Here is a 15396-nt window from a genome sequence, read left to right as displayed (position 1 = left end):
ATGGCTCCACCCCCAATGGGCGTGGTCAGTGCCACAGAAGTAGACAAAGTGAATATCCCACTACAAACTATGGCTTAGCTCTGTCCAGTCTTCATGCCTGGTGGATGAGACGTTCAGTTTTGTCATGTGTATGCGAACGATCACCCCAGGTGAGGGCAAGTGAGAGCTGTCACCATGATTTGGTGATTCGGCCCCGCCCCCACCCCTGCCCAGGACCTTCCCACAATGTATTACAGGACCTTCCTGCTAACATTTGTAGAAAAGAGCCTGTTTGTTAGCTGGGAGGACAGGAGGGGTGGTTCTCAGGAGCACAGACACATACCCACCTCCTTCACATCAGGGCTGAAATTTCTAGGTAGGTCCTCACTGCCAACTTTCCAGCATCTTCTGTCTGGCTTGAAGTTGAGAGTATCAGAGGACGGTGTTCAGGGAGGCTTTGATCAAGTGAAGAGAAATACCTATTTCTATGAGAAACTACTTATTTCCGCGAGAAACTAAATCCTCAGTTACTTAAGGTGGTGGCCTAGCCGTGAAGGGGGGTGGGGGTGGGGAGTGGGGGGTGGATTTGTAAGTCATGGTTTTGCCGTCCTTTGGCTTTTGATTTTGAATTCTTGGGAGGCTGCTTCAAGCAATAACATGAGGTATGCAATAATCCTGTCAGGCGGTATGCCTGGGCTTTGAGTTCTAGTCTTCTGCAGGTTGCCTGTTTACTGGCACAGTTCACATAGGGGCTGAAAAGCTGAACTTATCAGGGATGGAACTAGGTTCTACAGAGTTCTTTTAACCATTTCTCCCTGCATCTGCCTTGGGACCATTAACTTAAGTCATTCCGGCTATTTTCATTGATCTCATCAGATGAGATAACGCTTTCTTTAAATCCCAAAGGCTTAAACAGCAATGCAGAAATCAACTATCATTTCTTTCCAATTTAATTCCTCACTCTTTGTCATATGTTTTCATTTTCCTGTATCAGTTCCCATGGCAACAAGTCTTTTGGCAGAGAAAGTGTAACTCTGCTTTTGGCTTTCAGAGCGCTTTTAAATCCTTTCTAGGTAAGTGCCACACAAACAAGCAGAGACTGGAGTCCTCTTGCTAATGATACCTCTTGTATTGATTTCCCACCCTATCCCCCGAAGCCCTCATGTACAGAGGCCTTTCCAGGCAGCCACAGCTTCAAGGACTTAACCTTTGGGCTCCCATGGCTTCCCTCTTCCAAGTGTCAATAAGATGAATGCATCCATCATGGCTGCACAGAAAAGCAACTTTCAATCAATTCCTATCAAAACTCCTCAGTGTAGCCGAGGAAATGCATATGTCCTGAACTGAGACTTAAATCAGGGTCCAATGGCAAGATGACAGGCGGTTAAGCAGATTTCCTCCCAGTAAGTAAACGCTCTAAGCTCTTGAAAAGAAGCAAAGACTCAGGTGTGGAAAGCGGGCATGGTCCCGGCAGCTGCCCGCACACAGGGGAGCTTCAGTCGAGACAGTTCATTACCAAGTATGAAAAGGTGAGCAATTACATCAGGCCTGGTGATCCCAGCAATGGGGGCTAAGGCAAGAAGCATTACAAGTCTGAGGCCTCCATAGTAAGATCTTGCATGGATTGGGGATGCAAGGTCTTAAGTTCAATTCCTAGCACCTAAAAAAAAAAAAAAAAAGAAAGAAAGAAAAGAAAATCTACTGAAGCAAAGGAAATGGAGCGTAGAGACCGGGAAAGGGGAAAGGAGTCTGCAGAAAGCCCAACCCAAAAATACAAATGTTTTAAACTTTAGGTTCCCCTGTGGCTTGGCACTGGCAGCCCCAGCTGCCGCTTCAGTGCTCAGGAAGCAACAGGCCTACTGTCAGAAACGGAACAGGAATTACCCAAATATGTGCAGATTTTTTTTTTTATTTTTAAGAAAAACTAATTCAGGGGAATGGAAACAGATATTAAATAAAATATGGTTATCTCAACTATAGTTAGGAAAACGATCAAATGTAAATGATCTCTTTCTTGCTTAGTCTTACGAGAGACACTAAGCACCAGGTTAGCTGCTTATACTGTATAAATGTATTTTTGGCTGTTCAAAGGTTATTTTCCTATATTAAAAAGTTTCTTATATTAAAACCTTTTATTGCAACTCAGGTTTTGTGTCTCTTAGACACACGTTTTTCTTTGCTAGTTTGTTTTGCACAGCTGGAGTCTGAGGTTGAATGATGCCTGGGTATGGGAGGTCAGCTGAACTGCCTGATAGCTAGACAGAGGAAAGCACTTGACGCATGGATAAAACACATTGTTTTTCATACTTACCATTTCCTCTACTAAAGAATAGTTCACCGGGAAATCTTAGACGATTGTTTGTTTTTGAAAGTCTCTGGAAAAACCAAGGCGAATCTCTCAGGCAGATGAAGAATTTCCCGTATTTGCCCGAATGTACTGTTGAAATAAATATTATTTTCAATACTCATTTTTCCACTTAGAGGGTACTCACTGGTCTCAGACAAAGGAGAGGACATCTGGCTTAGATCAGGATAGCTGAGTGCTGTTTAACTCTTAGGAGACTGCAATGAATGTTTCGTGTTTCTGCTCTGATAATTAGACATTTCTTTTCCTCGAAAGAGTAAGCCTTACTGTGATGTCTGTTTGAAAAGAAAGGTAACTGTCAGGCAAACAACACAGCTTTTGTTGGGAGAGGCAATCAAGTTCTTTTTGCACTCAGTAGATAGAGGAGGAAGCTTAAGAATGAGACACTGTTTACACATGAGGAAAGAACAATCTCCAGGGCAGGCAGGAAGCCAGGGGCAGATCTGTTGAACTTGAAAAGGGTAAGGGCATTTGCAAGGTCACTGTAGGGCCTTCCTTTCCTACTAGCAGCCACCCAAGGGCACCCCACACTCAGCTGTGTGTGAAAAACTAAGAACTGCCGTCTCATTCTTTTCAGGAAAGACATTATCAAGCGCCAGAAAAGTGATTCTGACAGAAATCAGTGGTGGGGTCCCAAGAGGTTTGCAAAGGATTATACAAACAAACACATTGCAGACTTTTTTTTTTTTTTAATATTCATGAAATTTATTTTTCTTTTTCAAAATTATCTGATCGATGGATTTTGCCCTCAGTAATTTGTGGGAGACAAATCTATTTCCTTATTCTGTAAGTTGTAATGTTTTATGTGTCAAACACAAATTCCTGAGGTCGTATTAGCCAGTTAGTTAAATATTTCACTCCCATAAATGGTGTAAGAGAGATTCCTAAGTGGTGATGCAGCTTCGGGTCTCTAGACCAAGACTCTGATGGGGTCTGGCTTCACTATGTAAGTACAGGGCCCAGGTAACACGTCCGCTAAAACCAGGGCTCGACCCATCGGAGTTTAAACTGCAACCTCATTCCTAAAACTCTGTTCTGTCCATTCTTTGCTGTCTATGTGGACATTTTGATGTCTGTCAGTGAACTGACGTTCTACACGCTGTATATAATTGCATGCATTTCACTGCAGTCTATGGACACTCCCTTTGTAGAGCTTTTACAAAGAACCAAGAAGCCAAGGCAATTTAGCAAATGAGGCTCAATATTTATAAACCGGGGCCTTTTCCGTCTCTTTGCTAGCCTAGGTGGCTCTATACAAACTGGGTGGGCGGGGCAGCAAACACCTCACACATCACATTTAGATTTTCTACTTGGGTGTACTCTAGCCAATTCAAAACCAATTGCTTACTTTAATAATAAAGTTTACCATTTTATATATTAAAAAATCAAACCATGATATGTTTAATTGAAATGGCTGTATTGTTATTAATATTTTGAGATAATTGTGATTTTGAGCTTAAAATTATATATAAAAGTTGTCATTTTTGTATGTGTTGAAAAGTGTACCATGATTAACAGTACTTTTTAGTTGAAATACATATTGATGTAAATAAAACTGAATGAAGAAACACTAATTTACTAACATAGATTGTGAATGTACTTCATGGTTTTTGCCATCTGAGACCATAACAACCTTGAAAGATGTTTAATTTTATGTGCAAAGTTCCACTATCCTGTATTTCAGCTTTGTCAAGCCAGTGGCTTTGCAAGTGTGAGCTGTACTTTGCAGCTGTGTCTTATGCTCTGACACTATGGGTTAAGGGTGGGTGTAGTCTGGAAGCATCTGCAGATGCGCCTTGTACAGATAATAGCGCTGTGAGGTGTATAGCAGAGCCATTTTTTAGGTTCTGTTGTACTCAAATTTTTCAGTATTTAAAAAAAGTGTTTTGAATAACATAAGTCTCTTTATTGTATAAATAATAAAACATCACCTTATTACACAGTGTCTGGTTTACTACGCAAGCAGATACAAGCTAAGGAGCTATGACATGGGAAAGGTGTTTCTTTTTAAGACAAAAACACTGTACTAATATCTTAAAAATGTAACTTTTATTGTGAACATGAAGCATGTATCTTTATTAGCACCGACTTTTCCTAACATCAACAGCCTCAACCACCTGCAAGTTCTCTACCTCCGCCCTCCGCCCCGACACATGCTACTTCTGAACCGGCTTCTTGACACAATCATATGGTGAGCCAGGATGGCTCATAAACCCGCTTTTGATAATTTCAGTGTAAACAATAATGTTTATATTTGGTTTTTATTAAATCAAGCTTGCTTATAACTAATTCCCTTTTAGAAAATTACTATAAAACTGCCAGCCTAGCTTTAATCAGGCTGCAAGCAGATTTGGGAACCACAGGGTTGGAAATAATAAGTACCAGGTTGGAATAAAGAACAACCACACATGTAGGAAGTTTAAAAAAATTAAAAGCCAAAACCCTAAACATAAACATGCATTGACACTGACCACACAGCAAATCCTATCCTGGGGAATGAAAAGTCTGATTTTCTTTTAAAGGGCAAAGAATAATACATAGTAAAATTTGCTGGCTTACACCTAATGCAGTCTTATTCAATTCACATTATATGGAAAATAAAAGGAAACCAGCAGGAATCCAGATCTAAAAAGATGGTTGCCTTATCAATTTGAAATAGTAAATCCCATGAAATAAAACGTTCCTTCAAGGAATGAGATTACAAAACAGTTAAGTGTGTCGCAGTTAACATCATTAAAATATTCACAGCACTTCACAGACTGTAAACATTTAGTGGGGGTGAATATAGTTGACTCCTGGAACACAGCAGTCACTGGAGGCTGACTCTCTTCTATGCAGAATAAGGTGGCAGCTGTACTCAGGCAGGAATTCGGTCTCTCAAATACTCCAACACAGCAGCTGTGCCCTTCATTAATATGGCCGCTCGAGGAACTCGGAATGGATTTCCATCCAGCAGTAGTGTTCTAAATGAAAGAAACAAGAAAATCAAGCATTTCTATTAGTGATTCTCTTCTCATGAAATAAAACCATCATTTGCAATTTTATAAATGCGCATTTTCCCTTATGTGTCTCTTACAAATTCAACTAGACATGCAGACAGCTGGAATTATGACAATGTCTGACAGCACAGGGAGACTGTCACATGACAGGCATACTATAGAGTTTACATTCACTGACGCCACTGGTTTTAAAAGACTTATGGTACAGGTATTCCTAATATTTCTATGCTAAACACAGAAATACAAATCTGGAAAGAAAGAGGCCTGTCTAGAATAAGCAGCTGCTAAATGGTGGGGTTGTGATTTGAACTACTCTCAATTTTACATGACCACACAAGAAATAATAAGACAGATTTAAGCAAGAGAATGAATGAACTGATAAGGACCCACACCAAGGTCACCCTAATCACAGCTCACTCTACACCCCACAAGGGTCTTCCACACTTCTGCGTTCCCTCACAGGACCAGAGAGCCACATACAAAGTCTACTCCCATGTCTGGAAATAAGAATAAATTCACGAGTTAAGGGCAGGTTCTTTTGTTTCTTTATGGATTAATGAAATGTATTCAATCAAAAGACCTTAATAACCTAAGTTTTTATGTAAACAAAAAAGGTGCTCACATTTTAAGGTTCATCTACATTTCCTCAAGTATGTCCATGTTACTTGGGGATTCTTGTAAACACTTAACTAAGTGTCTCCAAAATAAACAATTACAGTTGATTCTCACAGTGCATAGGTTCTGTATCTGCAAACCTATCTACTCCAAACCTGTCTGTAACCCCAAATTACTGGATTTGAAGATATGCCCAGACCTGGAGAAAACTGATGCCCAAGGGCGTGAGTCCCGTGAAGTCTGACAGGGCATTTACAATCGCATTGCAATCAGGCATCCTTCCAGCCGCCCACTCAGTGCTATGGTCTGCAAATTCTCATACTTTTGGTTTATGGTTTTACTGTTCAAAATGGCTCCAAATAGCCAGGAGTGATAATCCACACCTATAACTCTAGCATTTAGGAAAATAAGGCAGGTAGATATGGAGCTCAAGTGTAGCCTGAGAAATATAGTGAGACTCTTGTTTCAAAAACTAAAAATAACATTAAGATAAATAAGTTAAACAGCCTCCACATATAGTACACATACATGAGTACAAATGCGCCTATAGAAAAACATGCTAAGTTTCTTTTCAGGCATAAATTACAGCTGTATATTCATGAGGGAGTCTCTTATTTCAGTTTCCTGCAATGAAAAAAGCGATCAACAAATCAACTGGAAGCCCCCCCCCCCCAGAAGGGAAGTTACCGTAGCTGCACACAGTTCCCAAGCTCTGGGGGAATCTGCAGGAGGTCGTTGTTCTGAAGGTCCAGAGTGCCCAGGTTTTCCATCAGCTTCATCTTCTGAGGGTCCACAGAGCCAACCTGATTGTTGCTGATGAGAACTGCTTCTAAGGAGGGGATGCGATACAGAACTGCAGGCAGCACTTTAAACCTATCAAGACACAGACAGGGCACCTCCTGTTTGTGTGTAACAGGCTGGAGGCCAAATCACTCTTAGAAATGGATGATCCTAAGTGTGGTTTAAGTCCTATCGTCAACTTTTTCAGAAAATAAGAAACTAACTTTGGAGTATATATTCATCAGACACAGAAGATGCTATTGATTGTAAAAATCAAACAAAATCTGAGGCCAAGTCACCCACTCATGGGTGTGACATCTCTCTGGGTCTTCAAAGGCCACCCTCCAAAGGGTGCTCTTTCTTAATGTAGTTTTATTTATTATTAACCACTTCTAATTAAGTAAAATGTGAGGTTTCTTTCTTTGTTTGCCTGAGGCTTCCAGACACAGGCACCCTGTGTTCTTTCGAAGATGAACCTGGCTAACATCTGGTTTTCAGGCTTCCCATAGCTCCCTACAACAACCACTATTACTCAGATGTCATGAGAATCAAACAACACATTGAGTAGAATGAAATGAAAACAGAATGTGCTAGCAAGATATGATCAAAATAAAGGTTCCTTACTTAGCTGACTCCACTCCCAGATGTCTCCTTACCTGTTAAAGGAAAGATTGATCGTTTGCAGCCTTGTCAGTGATGACATCTCTTCCGGCAAAGAACTTAAGAAATTATTCCTAAGTTGAAAATCAAAGCATGATTTTTAAACTTTGAAAACTTACACATTAAATCTCAGGAGGAGTAAAGAACCACAAGTGTACTTGTCAATTCTTATTTATCTGATCATCTTAGGGGCCCTAGGAAGCGTGGCCCAATGTGTCTTAGTGACAGAAGTCACTCCCCTGCATCCTTCCTTTTCTATGCACCATCACTGCGAGCAGAAGCTGTGCCGCACAGCCCACAGACGACCTACTTTTTCTCCACTCTTTCTGTGGTCAGACATGCCAGACACGGAAGCAAATGTAACCCTTCTCGTAGGCACTTTAGAACAGTTACAAAGAGAGACACACACAAAAGACAACAGCCACGGGACCTCCCTTCCCTGTCTACCAGCTGTAGACTCACACTGCAGAGCAGGGAAAAGCTCCACATGGAAAAGTGCAGCAACAGAAACTCAGCTTACAACAGATACACACTGGTGTCACTGCTTTTGTTTAAATCAAGCTTGCTATGATTCCCAAGGAGCGTAGGCAGCCTCCATCTCTGCTCAGTCTGTCTATTTAATGTCCCAGTGGGAAGCAAGCGGACTCCTCAAGGGCCTGTGCCACCGTAGAGCCGCAAAGGAGAGTGCTGTCTGTCTACATTGTCTACTTCATGAACAAACAACACGAAGGAGACATTTCCCATGTATTAACTGCATGAATCTAAAGAATATGTTGATTAAGAATACTTTAGATAATTTTATCTCAACATTTAAGTTATAAACTACTTACAATGCCAGACTGGTTAAAATACCTAAATAACTTAATTTTATATTTTCCCTAACATAGCCAATACACTGGACCAGATTCCATACTCACCATTGAAAATATGATAAAAAAACTAAAAAGTGAATCATAACTTTTAAGGTGTCAAGTAACAGTATTGTCAAGTACCTTAAATCTAAAAATGTCAATTTCTGAAGCAAGCATAACTCCTGGGATACAAGCGAAAGCTTGTTAAAACCGAGGTTGACATCTGATACCATCTCCTTCAGCTCAATAATCCTGAAATAAAAACAATTTTAAATGTTAGTACCAATTCAAAACTGAAACAATTACATGAGAAAGAACAATATCCCCTGTGCTTTCCATGACTTTCAGGATTTCAGTTACTCACAAAAATTTCAGACACTGGCTGTTACAACAAAACTGAAAGTTACCACGATCTGTGCAAGGTTTCAATCTAACAGTAAAAACCACATTAATACATTAGGTTATGTATTTAACCTAATTATGATACAAAGAGAGAAGGTGGCTACCATGCTACAATATTTTATTCTGAACTAAATCCATAAAATACATTGTTTGACAGCACAATAGTTATATGCAGGCTGTTTAAAACATGTTTAGGGATGGGAGAGATAGCTCAGCCATTAGGAATATTGGCTGTTCTTTTAGGGGACCCAGGTTTGATTTCCAGTACCCACATGGTGACTCACAACCATCTGGAAGTCCGTTTCAGAGCATCCAACACATTCTTTTGTCCTCTACATTGTCCTCTACCAGACATTCAAGCGACTGCAGGCAAAACACCTATAAACATTATTTTTAATTTGACATACTCACTTTTTAATAATGTCTGTTACATGAATTACCATTAAATCGAATTGTGATTAAAACAAGATCTGAAGCCAGTTTCTAGGTTTGGCAACTTTTTACCCCTACACAGCCTGGGTCAAAGAGGAAGGGTTAAACACCTCTAACTGAGCCTAACCAAGTTTAGTCAATTTAATTATATGATTGATACAACTATCATAGCTGGTGCTAAAGATGTAGGGAAGAAGTGAGCTTAAATGTGCAATGGACACCTCAAGAAAAACAGACAGACAAAGATAAGACATAGGGAACAGATGACACCACCCAGGTTGAGATATCAAAAAATTGAATGGCTTTCATACAATTGCCCAGATCTTCAGATGTTTAAAAGGGCAAACTATAACATGTGTCTTAATTACAGAGAGTCTTGAAGCAAGATAGCCCATTACAACAGGAGAACCATTCTGGTTCACTTTGTCGAAGGGTTGGAAGGACACCTGATTTGACCTCAGATACACATGACATGTTTGGCAGGCCTGGGCTAAACTGGCTAAACAGAAACAGCACACACAGCTGTTTCATGAGCCTCCAAGCGGAACCACTCTTCCCTCTGTGGGCCTGGTCCTGGGTGGTCTCTCATGAGTCTCCCTGACATACTTCATTGAACAAGACTAGTAATTTTAGAGTTAATGATTCTAACACCCATTTCCCAAGTTTACAGCGTAAAGTAGGGAGTTTTAAGACCCTGTGCATCTCAGAGTAGTGGAACCACACTTTGCAGCTTCCCTCTAACAGTTCAGGAAACTAATACCCGTTTTCCAAGATGTAACTGACAAAAGCAAGGCCAACCCGGACAGTAGTAAACCATCAGGAGAGCCTACCTTTTTGGAATCTCACACAGCTGATTCTTACTGAAGTTGACGGAAGTGACAATATTGCCTTTTGTGGCATCAAATATGTCATCAGGAATCAAGGTTGCTTGTTTATCACTAGGTAAAACGCAATTAAAAAAAAAAATTCTTAACAGTCGGAAAAACATGCAGTTCACTATTCCCTATTTCTAGATTTGGTAAAATCTATAAAACCCCTTTATAGATTTTACCAAAATGTTTAAGGTAGCTGATGTAAGTGCTGTGAGGTCAGTTCATGCTCAGCCACACAAACAAAAACAGACACATGTTGATAATCCAGAAACTTAAGAGATACATGGCCCATTCCTCTACCAATGAGGATTTTAAACCCAAGCTTTCCTCAAAAATGTTCAAGATCTGTCAGCTTTGATGACTGGAAGGTAACAAGTGCAAAACTGTACTCGGTTAGTTTCATGCAATCACCTACATGCCTTCCTGCTCCTCTAGTGTGTGGCAGGAGACACTGGAGACAGGCTAAAAGTAAATATCCGTGCTGCCACACTGTTGAGCTTTGCAGCTCGCCCCTGCTCTGGGGTTAGAATCTGAAGAAAAGCCTTTGATATTTATGTCATGGCTTATGCAAATGTATATATATATATATATATATATATATATGTGTGTGTGTGTGTGTGTGTGTGTGCGCACACACACACACACACACACACACACACACTAATAGGTACAGGGGATCCAACCTCTGTTAGGGTGGCTCAGTAGTTATCCCACACACTAAAGGGTAGATTAAGAACAATGTGAATGGAGATCTTCACTGCTGAGAGGGTTCCTACCAACTCATTATGGATGAGGAGCCACACGACAGCTTATAGATTCTTTAAAGAATAGTTATCGGTCTGGAGTCTATATTCCTTCATCCCTCCACTAGTAACATCATACAAGAATGAGTATGAACAAAAGGGTTGGCAGCATTGCTCATCCTCACTGTTCATCTGTAGTGATGCCTCACACATCACTAAAGAAGCACCTGACAAATACGTCCACCTCTGCAGGGTTACCCAGCCTCTTTCCCTAACCTACTTCTACAATGCACAGGAACTCAGTGCTTTCCCTTACTCTGCACAGACATTATCAGTGCTTCAATGTTACCGTCTTCCCAGAATGCAGTGCAACTATGAGACATCATCTCAGCTCCAGTCACAAACACGAGGTAATCACTTCTCAAACTTCAACTAAATAATAGTTTTGTATTTAACAGACTCATCCTCAAACATAAATTTTCTTTAAATACTAGTTAGTGAATTTGAGAACTTAAATAACAAACTGTCACTCATATTGTAATAAAATCTTATCTTAAAAACGTTAACATTAATCTACCTGTCTTTCTCATATTTTTTGCAACTGATACTGTTTTGAGTCAAATACTCTTGTAGGGGAAGCTAAGCAGGAAGAATGAAAGGACCTCAGCAGCCACCTGCCTTCCAGACACTACCCAGGAAGATGGAACACTACTTCTACACCAACTCGGTACCCTTTAATAAAAACCACACAAAACAGAGGGCTGAAGAGTTGGCTCGGTGGTTAAGGGCACTGCTCTTCTAGAGGATCCGGGTTTGATTTCCAGCATGCACATGGTAGCTCACAACCTTCAACATCTCCAGTTCCTCTTTTGGCCTCCTCAAGCACCAGACATATATATGCTATGCCCAGACATACATGAAGGTAAAACATCCACACACACAAAATAAAATACATTCTTGCTGTGAAACCATCTTTGTACACTGTAAATATGTATTAGTCTCATTGGTTAATAAAGAGCTGACTGGCCTATAGCTGGGCAGGAGAGCCAGACTAGGAGAATTCTGGGAAGAAGGGCAGAGTCAAAAGAGTCACCAAGAGATGCAGAAGGAGCAAGACATGCTGGAGGACAGATAAAACCACAAGCCACGTGGCAACACACAGATTAATAGAAATGGGTTCATTTACGTTGAAAGAGGTGGCTGGAGACAAGCCTAAGTTATTGGCTGAGACTTTATAATTAATATTAAATCTGCATGAATATTTGGGAACTGGCAGGCGGGACAGAAACATCTGCCTACATGTGGTCCCCCATATCCACATGACCTGAGCAAGCTTAAAAGAGGTTCTAAATACACAAAAAGAAGTCAAACGCAGCTTCCTAGTCTTACATCTCTCATGCCTACAAACACAATGTCTCCCAGCAGCTGCCTACGGGGCTTCAGCTACCTGCACAAGCACCTCCAGAGTGATCCTTGCCAGCAAGCCATTGACTAAGCAACATAGTGGGTTTAAGTTTCGCTCATGCAGACAGAAAAGTTTACAGATATGTAGTAATGACAGATTCAGATGGAAAAAACACCTTTGAATGGGTTATAATATGTTTAAAAATATACACACAGGTTTGGGAGTATATACAAACATAGATTTAGAAAGTAACGTAAAACGATAAAAGTCCTCAAAAGGGGAATAAAGTAGTATATAAAAAAGCCACATAAAGATGGAAAATACACAACGAGTCTGGACACTGTGTGTTATTGTGTTGTCCTGAATTGTTTCACTGCTGAGGTAAGAGTGATGTCAGCTAAGAAACACTGATTATAAAAGCTGCTGTGTTATGAGCAGGTTTTTCCGCCAACGTGGTCCCAGAATCGTGCCAGCCCCAAATAACATGCAGAGACGCTGTATTTGATATAAAGCTGTTGGCCAGTTACTAGTTTCTTATTGGCTAGTTTTGTCTTAAATATTAAACCATTTCTATTAATCTAAGTATTTCTATGTGGTCTCATCTTACCGGAGAGAGGGCCCGGACCTCTGTTCTCTCCAGTCTCTACATGCTGACTCCTCCCTACTACTTCCTCTCTCTTCCTTGTCTCCTAGTCCCACCTATCTTGCTTTCTTATTGGCCAACAGTGCTTTATTCATTAACCAATAAAAGAAACATATTTACAGAATGACATCTCCCATCACTGTTGGATTAAACTAACCTATCTATATTTAAAATGTCTTGACTTCAAAATGGAAGTCAAAAGATATGTTACTTTGGGGAAGAGGTTATGCTTTTATTTCCACAAAGTTAAAGATGATCAGGTTTGATAAAGGAAGAATCTGTAAAACCCTGACTACAAACATAAAGAAATAAACCTAGAAGAACAACAAGATACATGATGTATATTTTACCTGCTCAAACACAAAACAAAAGTCATCTTTGGCTGACTTGTATACAATTCAGTCTATACTTATATTAATGAAGATGTGTATGTCACCTTTAAAAGTTTGTGTGTTTTCAGAGCAAGGGGACCAGACACCAATAAAAACAGATGGCCCAGATGATCCAGCATCCAGAACAGCTTCAAGGCTGCTGGCAGAGATGATCCAGCCTCACAGAATCCTTTAGCCAAGACTTAACAATTATCCTGATGTTCTCAAGGTTCCCCAAAGACGCCAATGCCCCCAGACAACAGGAAGCAGTCTAGAGAAAACAATGCCACATTTAAAAGATGAGTTATGGATGTTTGCTATCATTTAAGGGGGGTTGGTCACAAGTTGTTATTGGTCATAGTAAAAGAAAAAAAAAGCTAAACACAAGAGTTAAATTCAAAAATCTCTTTCTAAAGGAAACAATGGGGGTATAATATAGAAATGATAAGAGGGTAAATTATTGAATCTATTTTAATTCAAAAAACCTTTAATCGCAAAATTTTTACAGTGGTATAGATTTTGGTGTATTAATACAAATTTAAGGTCAATTTTGTAATGCCGCATGCATGTTTCTACTCTTGTTAAGGGTATTGTGATTATGCAGCTCATTTAAGAAATGTAATGTATAATTAAGAAACACACATTAGTTGGGCAGTAGTGGTGCACGCCTTTAATCCAAGCACTCAGGAAGCAGAAGCAGGCAGATCTCTGTGAGTTTAAGGCCAGCCTAGTCTACAAAGCAAGATCCAGGACAGGCTCCAAAACAAAACCACATAGAAACCCTGTCTCAAAAAACCAAAAAGAAATACAGAATAATAGTCATTTATAACGGTCAAATTTACAGCCATATTAGGCATGTTTTCAAGGTCATACACAGATATATTTAGATAGATGGTTTTTAAACACTTCAAAGACCTATAGCATATGGCATTTTGTATGTTTAATAACCTAAGACTTCTCATGTCAATGTGACACATCTGCTCCTGGCAGCACCAAACTACTTCAGAGAAGATGATGGGTAAAAGAAACTACACATGGAGTTTGTTTTCTCAATGGTAAAAGCTAGTCATTTTGACAAAGAAACTGCCCTTTCCTCAATTGCTGGCAGTATACTGTCCAAACTGGGCCAGCAGGATGCAAAAGAAAGTAAGTGCCAAAGTTTGCTAATACGAGGTAGACAGTCTTTCAAAATCCCCTACTTCTCAGAAATGCCTGTCAGATTTATCAGGTTTGTAGGCCAAAGTTGGATACCCCAACATTAGAAAGGAACTCTGGGTGACTGTCCAGGCAGCCGGATGTCCCTGTCGTTAGGTAACATTACACCATTCTGGGGTCTCTGATAGAGCTGAAGACTAGATAGTTATAGTTAAAGTTTCCCTTTGTTATAATAAAAAGGTAAATTAGATATAACATTTTAGGCTTACAAAAATAAGGCAGATATCAGAATACTTTCTCTAAATTTGCAAAATACAAATGGACTGGATAAAGAAATGTAATTCTTACTTAAAAACGGTTTTCACTGTATATAATTTTACTATGTCACAACTAAAATCTTTCTTTTTAATTAGACAAAAAGGAGGAAAGGCTGTGGAACAGCCCTGCTGTACTCTGTAAAGATTTGTCACTGGAACCTTTCTAATAAAAAGTGAGGCAGGCAGTAGCCAGGCAGGAAGCATGAAGAGGACAGCCAAACTGAGGATGCTGGGAATGATGGCGAAGGCGGAGGAGAGGTCAGCAGATAGCAGGAAGCAGCAGATAGCAGGAAGTAGCAGATAGCAGGAAGCAGCAGATAGCAGGAAGCAGCAGATAGCAGGAAGCAGGACACTGAGAAAGCCCCACAAGCTCTACAGTGAGGCCCAGGGAGCGAGCTTTCTCCTCAGCCTGCACTCCCTTAGTCTCCCTGCACCGGTGTTTCTTCCTCCTCCTTCCCACCACACCTCTCCCAGACGCCCCGGCACTCAGCACTCTACCCCTCGCACTCACAACCCCTTTTCAGCTCTTCCGAGGGACCTGCAGAGGAGAATCTGCCACCATGGCAGACTGTCCTCGCACTAGCTGTACTTTCTCTGAAGGACTGTCTTTCAGAGGCTTCCTATGGCCTTGCAATGCTGTATCAGCAGCTATAGTGTGACCACAGCAAGCACACTGCATCTTCCATGTTACCCACACGGACTGTGATGGTCTGAATGACACTCCACAGAGCCATGTATTTGAATGAGTGGAAGGATTAGGAGCATGAACTTACTGGAAAAGGTGTGTCACTGGGGGCCCACACCATT

At 40.5% G+C, this 15396-nt stretch overlaps 1 protein-coding gene across 3 annotated transcripts in view; it reads right to left on the bottom strand.

Moving 5' to 3' along the window:
- Positions 1–4378: 4378 nt before the first annotated feature.
- The window catches only part of Lrrc40 (leucine rich repeat containing 40), a 34385-nt gene continuing 23367 nt past the window's right edge, over positions 4379–15396 (bottom strand). For all 3 annotated transcript variants that reach the window (XM_051195768.1, XM_051195771.1, XM_051195776.1), the window contains 5 exons: positions 9914–10021; positions 8391–8501; positions 7395–7472; positions 6646–6831; positions 4379–5307 (listed from right to left, as the gene is read on the bottom strand). In XM_051195768.1, the coding sequence (XP_051051725.1) occupies positions 5202–5307; positions 6646–6831; positions 7395–7472; positions 8391–8501; positions 9914–10021 (589 nt within the window). In that variant the 3' untranslated portion in view covers positions 4379–5201. The remainder of the gene's footprint in view (positions 5308–6645; positions 6832–7394; positions 7473–8390; positions 8502–9913; positions 10022–15396) is intronic.

Source organism: Phodopus roborovskii, unplaced genomic scaffold (assembly GCF_943737965.1).
Source record: "Phodopus roborovskii unplaced genomic scaffold, PHOROB, whole genome shotgun sequence".
In the NCBI taxonomy this organism is placed as follows: Eukaryota; Metazoa; Chordata; class Mammalia; order Rodentia; family Cricetidae; genus Phodopus; species Phodopus roborovskii.
Note: the sequence above shows the minus strand (reverse complement) of the source record. Positions and strands in the feature narration are given on the sequence as shown.